This window comes from Xyrauchen texanus, chromosome 1, assembly GCF_025860055.1.
Source record: "Xyrauchen texanus isolate HMW12.3.18 chromosome 1, RBS_HiC_50CHRs, whole genome shotgun sequence".
NCBI lineage: Eukaryota > Metazoa > Chordata > Actinopteri > Cypriniformes > Catostomidae > Xyrauchen > Xyrauchen texanus.
The window spans coordinates 21,613,925-21,624,595 of record NC_068276.1 but is presented as its reverse complement, the minus strand read 5'-3'; the positions used below and the strand labels follow the sequence as shown (position 1 = coordinate 21,624,595).

The 10,671-nt window shown below is 37.5% G+C and overlaps 2 protein-coding genes across 3 annotated transcripts; both read left to right on the top strand.

Moving 5' to 3' along the window:
• Positions 1–130: 130 nt before the first annotated feature.
• LOC127651862 (prostaglandin reductase 1-like) lies at positions 131–4,541 on the top strand. Of its 2 annotated transcripts, none has more exons than XM_052137910.1 (6): positions 131–231; positions 470–584; positions 679–724; positions 888–947; positions 3,885–4,003; positions 4,187–4,541. In XM_052137910.1, exons 2-5 carry the CDS (start codon positions 479–481, stop codon positions 3,913–3,915), a joined length of 243 nt encoding a protein of 80 aa, XP_051993870.1. In that variant the 5' UTR covers positions 131–231; positions 470–478; the 3' UTR covers positions 3,916–4,003; positions 4,187–4,541. The 2 variants fall into 2 exon arrangements, with proteins under 2 accessions (XP_051993870.1, XP_051993861.1); XM_052137901.1 differs by lacking the exon at positions 4,187–4,541 and adding an exon at positions 1,864–2,035 and having other exon boundaries at positions 3,885–3,995.
• Positions 4,542–7,455: 2,914 nt separating this feature from the next.
• LOC127651853 (prostaglandin reductase 1-like) lies at positions 7,456–10,339 on the top strand. Its single transcript, XM_052137892.1, has 8 exons — positions 7,456–7,583; positions 7,664–7,709; positions 7,839–7,898; positions 8,770–8,952; positions 9,150–9,423; positions 9,536–9,641; positions 9,884–10,002; positions 10,206–10,339. The coding sequence occupies exons 1-8, from the start codon at positions 7,478–7,480 to the stop codon at positions 10,314–10,316; spliced, it is 1,005 nt and encodes a 334-aa protein (XP_051993852.1). The 5' UTR covers positions 7,456–7,477; the 3' UTR covers positions 10,317–10,339.
• The last annotated feature ends 332 nt before the right edge of the window (positions 10,340–10,671 follow it).

Genomic DNA, 10,671 nt, shown 5'->3' with positions numbered 1-10,671 from the left:
TTTTTTACTGGAAAAAACATTCAGATACGTCTTCCTCTGAAATGGTTGGCAAATATAGTTGGCCAATCAGATTAAAGAAAAATGTCATCTGACCGAGATTCAGTGGCTTGTAGTGCGATTTGATCCCTCCCTCGAACAAGAGATAACGTTCACTGCAGCTGTAGCTGTGCGCACTACAAAGCCGCAAGTATAACAGAAGAATAGATAGCTTTGTGGACACAGCATTGACAGGTATGTGTATTAGGACAGGTATGGTGGCCCCCGCCGCTACTGTTCAGACCGCTGCTTTTTGTGTTGTTGTGAAGTGTTGCACAGACTAGAGTAGAGAAAGTTGGCCTTTGTTAATATTGTTAATGTTAATATTGCAAAGGAAGACTTCACCTCTTGTACTCTTCTTTGCACCCGTGGGAACGTGCATGCAATATTTGTTTCGTTTATTTATAATATTCAATCATTTTGTTGTTCCAAGCAAAGAGCCATGGTTCAAGCTAAAACTTGGGTCCTGAAGCAACACTTTGAGGGCTTTCCCAAAGCCAGCGACTTTGAGCTGAAAGAAGAGCAGCTCCCGGAGCCCAGAAATGGAGGTTTGTGCTTCTTAGATTTCATTATGTTCTTACTCTACTGCTCCCCTTTCCCCCTTTCGAATGCAAAGGGACAATTATTATTTTTGTTTTTCAGAGGTTCTTCTGGAGGCTCAGTTCCTCAGTGTGGATCCTTACATGCGGTGAGTAGAAAATACTTTTATGACCAAGTGCACCAACATATCTGCATTTAAGGTCTGTCTGTTGACATGCAACACCATACTGATCCTGCATGTTTGTAAATCATTCTTTTTAGGTGATTTATACATGAATGTTCTTTTTTTTCCCCCTCCAAAATCTGTAAAGACCATACAGTCGTGTTCGAATGCAAGCTGGAGACGTGATGATCGGAACTCAAGTGGCCGTGTAAGAGAAATAACCATTCTCTCACATAACAACTGCTTGACATCTACATTACCTTCAGACCAGCTTAATTAAGTATAATCCTATTCGACAGCATCTATGGCTATCTTTTTTTTTTTTAAAGTGAGAAAGGATCTGTGATTCATTTACATTCACTTGGGAATAAACAGTTCAGGGACTGGCACAGTGTTCGGTCAAAAAGTTGCTGTAAGCGATTTATTTATTTATTTATTTATTTTCATGGAAAGATATACAAAAAATTGTACTACTCCCTGAAAGATATTAATGAAAAAATCTCATGATCTCTGTGACAGCTCTAGACTCCCTAAACAGCAAACAAAAATGTGTCCACGGGCCGAGGTCTCTGATGCTTTCTGCCTGTCAATCATTTTGCACATTCTCATAGTATCATAATTGCAGCAAATTATTGAGGCTTTATGCCATTTTTATGCCATGTTGCTCATAACAATTGTCAGCTGAGGGTGCTATTTTGCTGCTGTTGTCTTTGACAACCGCTTTTGCTTGGTGTCTGTCTTAATAAAGTTCATTTGTTATCTTTAAAATGTGGGATATTGGAGAGAGGGGGTGTGGCTAAGTCAGCAGCTTGTGAAAATTTGAGAACTGCTAAAATCGCTTTCAGCATCTTTTTAAAATGTGCAACAATAGGAGAATGTCTCTTGCAATTGCAGCTTTCAATTAAATGTGTCGGTCTTACAAACTGATACCTGGTGTATTTTTTGATGGTATATTTATTTTTGTATGTTGTTATGATTCAATGGTAAATAGATTTGAGTTCATTTTCAACTATAGTTATAATTGCATCATGACAGGTTTTACTACAGCAGGACCTTCAAATCGCACACTGAGTGTTGTTCATTTCATTTGTTAATTACATTTTTCACAATCTCTTTGAATTTAGAGTGATTCAAAGCAATAACACATCATTTCCTGTGGGTTGCCATGTGATTGGTCAATGCGGATGGAGAACACACACACACAGTTTCAGATGGGCAGGATATCACACAAGTCTTGGCTGACTGGCCTCAGGATGTCCCCCTCTCCCATGCCCTTGGAGCCATAGGCATGCCAGGGTACAAACCCACTGCTTCTTTCAAAGCATTAAGAGCTTAAATAGGCACTAGGAAAACTGAAAGAATTCAACAGCACAGGATGTCAAACTTTAAAGGGATAGTTGACCCAAAAATGAAAATTCTCTCATTATGTACTCACCCTCATTATATCCCAGGTTTGATAAGAAAAAGATTTTAGCTCTGTAGGTCCTTAAAATGCAAGAGAATGGAGATTTCTTTTTGAAGCTCCAAAAATGACAGACAGTCAGCATAAAGTTCATAGATACCTTTAGACATAGACATAGACTCCAGCAGTTAAATTAAATAAATTCATGTCTTCTAACATGACATGATCACCTTTGATGCAAAAACATTTTTTACAAAGTATTTTTTAACTATTAACAATCGCTTCTTTACGAGAGGGTGGAGTCCAACCCACCCTCAATCCCAGAACAACAGCAAAGGACCTTTTGAAGATGCTGGGGGAAACAGGTAGACAAGTATCTATATCTACAGTAAAATGAGTCCTTTATCAACATCACCTGGAAGATCTTACTTTTTGAATAAATGTCCTCTGGTCTGATGAATCAAAAATTGTCTTTTTGGCCATAATGACCATCGATATGTTTGGAGGAAAAGGGTGAGACTTGCAAGCCGAAGAACACCATCCCAACCGTGAAGCACGGGGGTGGCAGCACTATGTTGTGTGGGTGCTTTGCTGCAGGAGGGACTGGTGCACTTCACAAAATAGATGGCATCATGAGGAAGGGAAGTTATGTTGATATATTGAAGCAGCATCTCAAGACATCATCCAGAAAGTTAAAGCTTAACTTGGATCTTCCAAATGTACAATGACCCCAAGCACACCTCCAGAGTTGTGTCAAAAAGGCTTGAGGACAAGTCAAGGTATTGAAGTGGCCATCACAAAGCCCTGACCTCAATCCGCTAGAAAATTTGTGGGCAGAACTGAAAAAGTGTGTGCGAGCAAGGAGGCCAACAAACCTGACTCAGTTACACCAGTTCTGTCTGGAGGAATGGGCCAAAATGGGCCAGCAACTTATTGAGAGAAGCTTGTGGAAGGCTACCCAAAAAGTTTGACCCAATTTAAACAATTTAAAGGCAATGCAACCAAATATTAACAAAGTGTATGTAAACTTCTGACCTACTGGGAATGTGATGAAAGAAATAAAAGCTGAAATAATAATTCTGTCTACTATTCTGACATCTCACATTCACAGAATTGGATAAGGTCTATGTAAACTTCTGACTTCAACTGTATGTAACAAAAATAATTAATGAAAAATAATATTTATTGATTGAATACATTCATTTTGTTTTTTAAAAATTTGTTCATTTTTAAAAAGCCAAAATGTGACAAATGATGAAAAAGTCATAATATACAATTGGTAAAATTAATATTTCCTAATGAACTTGGTTCATACAGGTCCCCTGTATAATTAACAGCATTAGCTGGGATATCATTTAATTCATATATGTAAGCAAAAGGGACATTATAACTGAAAAACTCTGACATGAATCTAATTGGAATGGAATCAAGAGCTTGTGAAATGCAATTGAATCTGGAAATCTCTGTCAATACCCAGCCCTAATAAATGCTTTTTATTAGGGCTGGGTATTGATTCTAGTGTGGGTGTGGGTGTGTGTGTGTGTGTGATAGCCATTTTGCTGTTTTCCAGTAGTGGGTGCTATATATTACCTTGACTCCTGAGATTCTGCACCTTCAGAGTGATATTGGACAAAATGCAAAACATGCTTAATCACCATTATTGAATGATAAACTGAGAGGAATTAGGCATACATAGACTGTCCATTTAAAGCAGTGCTAATGTGTTTTGTTTTTTCTTTGTAGGCCCTTATCCACACCTGCACATGATTTTTAAGCAGTTGAAAATGGAAGGTTTCTTGGTGAGCAGGTGGGAGCATAAAAATGAAGAGTCACTGAGGGGAATGTTGACCTGGATGCAAGAGGCAAGTTATGAACATTTGGCTTCATTCAACAATACTGGATTATTAAGGAGTGCATGTCTTTTTTTAAGTTTAGAAGTTTCTTAAGGACTGGCCAGAGTATAGATTGCTTTGTCTAAAAATAATAACTTTACACTAATTGATAATGGTGCCATTTCTGTTGTTTTGTGATTTGGTTCTTTACAGGGGAAGCTGAAGTGTAGAGAGCATGTTACTGATGAGTTTGAAAACATGCCTGCTGCTTTCATGGGGATGCTCGAGGGACAAAATGTCGGGAAGGCCATTGTTAAAGTCTGATAGCTAGCTAGTGCTTCAGTAGTTTGTAGATGGAACATCAATGCTGCCTTTTTGTTAGTGATTCTGCATTAATAATTAATCATTTCCATGTTGTGTGTTTACTGGTCAAAGTCAATTGCTTTGTTTTATAAAGATTCTAATACATTTTATTTTTTCTAAATGACTGTCACATTTCCTAGGACAGAGAAATGTGTAAATCAAGAAATTAAAAAGATACTTTTTCTAAAATTAAGCCTATTTTTACGAGGTGTATATATATATATATATATGTATATATATATATATATATATATATATATATATATATATATATATATATATATATATATATATATATATATATATATATATATATATTTTTTTTTTTTTTTGAAGTCTTAAAAGAAAATGATTCAGAATTTCTACAAGCTTGTGGAAACCGAAGTTGAAGGAGAAACTGAAAGTTTTCATGAACAAGCTATCACCAGGGTTGGGAATCATAATGAATTTTATGATTCCGATACCTCTTAATGATTCTGAACTTAACGGTAACAGTAATTATTTTAGTACTTTTTTTAATATATCTATAATTATTTAGAAATGAGAAATGCAATTCTTATTGCATTTACTACTGTCTGCTGTCTTTGTTTCAAGTAATGAGATCATTTCAGATTTGTACAGAGCATATATAACAATCCGAAATAAATGTAATACAGTTCTTGTAAAAGGTGTGTTTGCAGAATTTTTAGAGACATAAAACAATCCAACTCTATTTTAAATAATATAAACTAATTGAAATGTTATGGCATATTTCATTAATTCATATAAACTCACCTAAAGGATTATTAGGAACACCTGTTCAATTTCTCATTAATGCAATTATCTAATCAACCAATCACATGGCAGTTGCTTCAATGCATTTAGGGGTGTGGTCCTGGTCAAGACAATCTCCTGAACTCCAAACTGAATGTCAGAATGGGAAAGAAAGGTGATTTAAGCAATTTTGAGCGTGGCATGGTTGTTGGTGCCAGACGGGCCGGTCTGAGTATTTCACAATCTACTCAGTTACTGGGATTTTCATGCACAACCATTTCTAGGGTTTACAAAGAATGGTGTGAAAAGGAAAAACATCCAGTATGCGGCAGTCCTGTGGGCAAAAATGCCTTGTTGATGCTAGAGGTCAGAGGAGAATGGGCCGACTGATTCAAGCTGATAGAAGAGCAACTTTGCCTGAAATAACCACTCGTTACAACCGAGGTATGCAGCAAAGCATTTGTGAAGCCACAACATGCACAACCTTGAGGCGGATGGGCTACAACAGCAGAAGAACCCACCGGGTACCACTCATCTCCACTACAAATAGGAAAAAGAGGCTACAATTTGCAAGAGCACACCAAAATTGGACAGTTGAAGACTGGAAAAATGTTGCCTGGTCTGATGAGTCTCGATTTCTGTTGAGACATTCAGATGGTAGAGTCAGAATTTGGCGTAAACAGAATGAGAACATGGATCCATCATGCCTTGTTACCACTGTGCAGGCTGGTGGTGGTGGTGTGATGGTGTGGGGGATGTTTTCTTGGCACACTTTAGGTCCCTTAGTGCCAATTGGGCATCGTTTAAATGCCACGGCCTACCTGAGCATTGTTTCTGACCATGTCCATCCCTTTATGGCCACCATGTACCCATCTTCTGATGGCTACTTCCAGCAGGATAATGCACCATGTCACAAAGCTCGAATCATTTCAAATTGGTTTCTTGAACATGACAATGAGTTCACTGTACTAAAATGGCCCCCACAGTCACCAGATCTCAACCCAATAGAGCATCTTTGGGATGTGGTGGAACGGGAGCTTCGTACCCTGGATGTGCATCCCACAAATCTCCATCAACTGCAAGATGTTATCCTATCAGTATGGGCCAACATTTATAAAGAATGCTTTCAGCACCTTGTTGAATCAATGCCACTCCAAGACTCCAGTGGTTAATTCCTTATCTTCTGAAGCAATATGATAGGTGTGGATGAGAAACAGATATTTTAGTAATTTTCTAGTGTGGAAGTGACTTTCACAGTCAGCCACCTACTGGTTGAGGCTGGTCAAATGTGAATATAGTAAGAATGGACTTAAATATTGATCTGTTTCTCACCCACACCTATCATATCGCTTCAGAAGACATGGATTTAACCACTGGAGTTGTATGGATTGCTTTTATGCTGCCTTTATGTGCTTTTTTTAGCTTAAAAGTTGTGGTCACCATTTACTTTCATTGTGAAGACCAACAGAGCTGAAATGTTTTTACAAAAATATTTATTTGGGTTCAGCAGAAGAAAGAAAGTCATACACATCTGGGAGAAAATGATAAGAATATTTTAATTTGGGGGTGAACTATCCCTTTAAGTCCTTACTACTAATTGCTAAAGTTCTGGCAAAAAGTGTTAGAGATATAGTATATAATGTTTGAGGCACTTGACCTCATTGACACACTACCTTATCAGTGCAGAATTCCTAATATCAATACAAGCTGCTTATTCATGATGAGTCAAGCTTCTGGTTTAAGTTCACAAAACCAATTCATTGTACTCCCAATTTAAGATATTGTTTTGTATGTTACTGCTGTGGGGAACAATTCTTTACAGCAACCTAAAGTCGCCCATCTGATCTGAGATGCCACCAACCAAACCACATGTTGCCTGCCTGTAAGCAGCCTATGACCAGGTTGCAGCTGAAAACACTAATATTTACAATAGAAGCAGTACCTAACTACTCCTCATGAATGTCAGCCATCTACCTAAAATATGACCTAATTCTGGTCACCTTCATTTCCTGAAACAGAAGAGGAACTTTGCTATCCTTGGCTCTATACAGACAGCAGAAAGGTTAGGTATGGATAGACCATATATAATCCTACTGCCTCATATTTCATTGCAAATGAGTAGAAGTCAAATGGGTGTACAACTCACACCTCATCCCCTTTCAATAGTACAAATCTCTAGCCTACATGTTTTTCACAAGCACCAGTTTATAAACAAAAGTGAGATGTACATAACCAATAAATATAAGTTCAGAGATGATAAGAATTTGCAATGTCATTTCAGTCAATAAAAATTTATTATGTAACGTTGCCAGTGCAATAAAAGCAGGCTTCTTCTCTCAGAACCACATCTAGTTTGTGGAACTGTGCACCTTTCATTGAAATACAATCATGGTTAAAGCAAAAATGTGGGTCCTCAAAAAACATTTTGAGGGTTTTCCAAAGGAAAGTAACTTTGAGCTGAGAGAAGAAATTGTGCCTGAGCTCAAAGATGGAGGTATGGTGTTTTTAGATATTTGTCTTTTTTTGCTACCTGCGCTGAGCCTTGCTTATTTTTTGTAATTACTTGTGTTCCAGATGTGCTTGTGGAGGCTATTTATTTCAGTGTTGATCCATACATGAGGTGATGTATCCATGCTTTAAGTTATAATGAAGCATTATAATGTAAAAATGTTTGATATTGCATAATTTACCATTATGCTGTATGGTGGAGTACAGTATTTCCAGATCTCTCCCTCTATTGCTTCCACAGAGCTCTGAGTAGAATGTGGATGAATGAGGGAGACGTGCAGTATGGAACTCAGCTGGCAAAGTAAGGGAAAACAACAACTTTACCATTTAGATTGCGATGTATTTGTTATTTTTAGTTATTTAAGTTGACATCCTGTGGTGTGTGACATGCTATCTAAAAGTATTTTTAAACAAAAGCATTTTGATAATTAACTATTATGCATGCATTGTTTATGATGTCATATTATGAGTTTACATGGGATATTTGTACTAAAAATTAATTAGTCTCACTGCAGGACCATTTAGGATGAGCTAGTGAAGGCAAATATGTGATTGAAATGGTGAGAAACTTAAAAGAAATAATAACCAGTCATGGCACCTCAAATAAAATAAAAAACTTTCCCTTGTATATTCATATAAATTCATATCTTAATGTTGATAATACAAAATCAGCACATGGAAACGTTATGCGTCAACTACCCATAAATTATACTTTTGGGTACAATTAAAAAATGGACTGTATTCGCAATGTTAAATATGTTTTAGCCTTCAATTGAATAATTCATCCAAAAGGAAAATTCTACCATTTACTGACTGTCATGCTGTGTTCCAAACCCATGTGAATTTATTCTTCCATGGAACACAAAAGGACACGTTAGGCAGAATGCTGGACAGAGAGCTTTAATCACTATTCACTTTCATTGTAAAAGATGCAATGAGAGTGAATGGTGACAGAGACTGTCATTATGCCTAACATCTACTTTTGTATTCGGTGGAAGAAAGACATTGAATGTGTGTTTAATTTAACCAGGAAAATATGCAAATGTTCTTATTTAAAGTAATTATATGTAGTGTCATAAACATTTCACGAACATATTAATTCAAAAACAGGTGTTACCAGTTTTACCAAAACTACCATGAAAAAATATCCTAATTCATTGTTTGGTTGCCAGGGTGCTAAAGAGCAAGGACCCAGAATTTCCTGAGGGATGTTACGTGCTAGCTGAGTGTGGGTGGAGGACACACACTGTAACCAAATCGAAGGGCCCAAACGGGCCCATCTTGACCCAAATAGTACCTGAATGGCCCAAAGACATTCCAATGTCCCTGGCCCTTGGTTCCTTAGGGATGCCTGGGTAACGTTATCACTACTACAGCCAGAAAGAGATTTAAATGAAAGGCAATGAAACATAGACTCTCATTAGGAATTCTCATAATCAGGCTCAGTGTCAAAATTATTTGAATCCTAAGCAATAGCCTCACAAACTGTACTGCCCTTTTTATATGTTATTGATTTACAACACTGTTTAATTTTCTAACTCACCCTCACTAGTTTAACCGCCCTTTATGGCCTGGAAGAGGTATGCAAGGTACAGCCTGGTGAAACTGTGCTGGTAAGTGCAGCAGCTGGTGCAGTAGGTGCAATGGTTGGTCAAATCTGCAAGATCAAAGGCTGTAAGGTGGTGGGTTCAGCAGGTACTGATGAAAAAGTGGCATATCTGAAAGAGCTGGGCTTTGACCAGGCCTTCAATTACAAAACTGTCCCCTCACTGGATGAAGCGCTGAGGAACGCTTCACCTGAAGGATATGACTGCTACTTTGAGAATGTAATTCCCATTTACATTTTGTTTATAAATGTCAAAGCATCTACAGTGAGGAAACTGGTTTTGTTCAACTAACACTGTGTTGTTTTGTGTGCGTGTGTGTTATCCTGTACAGGTGGCTGGGCCGTTCTTTACTGCAGCACTGAACAACATGAAGTCAGGAGGCCGTATTGCTGTCTGTGGTGGAATAGCAACATACAATGACACAACACCACAAATGTGTATGTCTTTAACACTTTAATGGACACTGACCTCTTGTGGCTATTTATGAATCAAAGGCAATATGGGATTTCTTTCTTTTTTCCACTTTTGAATGGTTGCACAGAACAACCACTAGAGGACCCACAGTGACAAGACACGAATTGACCTGTTTCTCATTGAATAACCCTTTTAATAAGAGAGAAAAAGCAAGCTGGGTAATGTAACTTTGGAACATTAAAACTGATTGTTGTGTCTCATAAAGGTCCTTATCCTCACCATGTGATAATTACTCGGCAACTTAAGATAGAAGGCTTTATGGTGGCACAGTGGAAACACAAAGATGAAGAGTCTGTCAAGAGAATGCTGCAATGGATGAAAGAGGCAAGTTACTTTAGAAAGGAACCAAATTGGTTTAATTCAATGAAAATAACTTTTCGAATAAACCTTACCATTGCCTCATAATCTGAACCTTACTTGAGTTGTGTAAGTAGCATTACACTGCTTTTAGAAGAATCAGCCCGAAATGAGAACATGTTTGCTCGCATATGTTTTAAGGTCAGACGTGTTCAACCTTTTCATTGCAGGGCAAGCTGAAGACAAAGGAAGTGGTCACTGCTGGCTTTGAGAATATGACAACTGCCTTCATGAGGATGCTGAAGGGGGATGGAATCGGGAAGGCTATCATTAAAGTGTGAGACGAGATTTCGTCCAAGGGCTGTATACTTTCAGAAATACATGTGTTTTCATTTTTAATCAGTATAATTATTAATGTACAAATAATTTACTGTATGACAAATTCCTTTATCTATAACGTATTTATGTTACAACAATGTCAAATTGAAATAAAATTTTTGAAAGCACTATTTCTACTTGATCTGACCCTTAAAACTGACTGCATTTTCTACCACACTATGTAGTCAGGCCACTTCAGTTATATTTCATTTTATTTTTGACAAATAAAAACAAGTAATTCAGAGGTTACCACATGAAACATATTTTCAGGTTACCTGACAAGACATTTTTTGCAATGCACTAATACCCAGCGTCCGG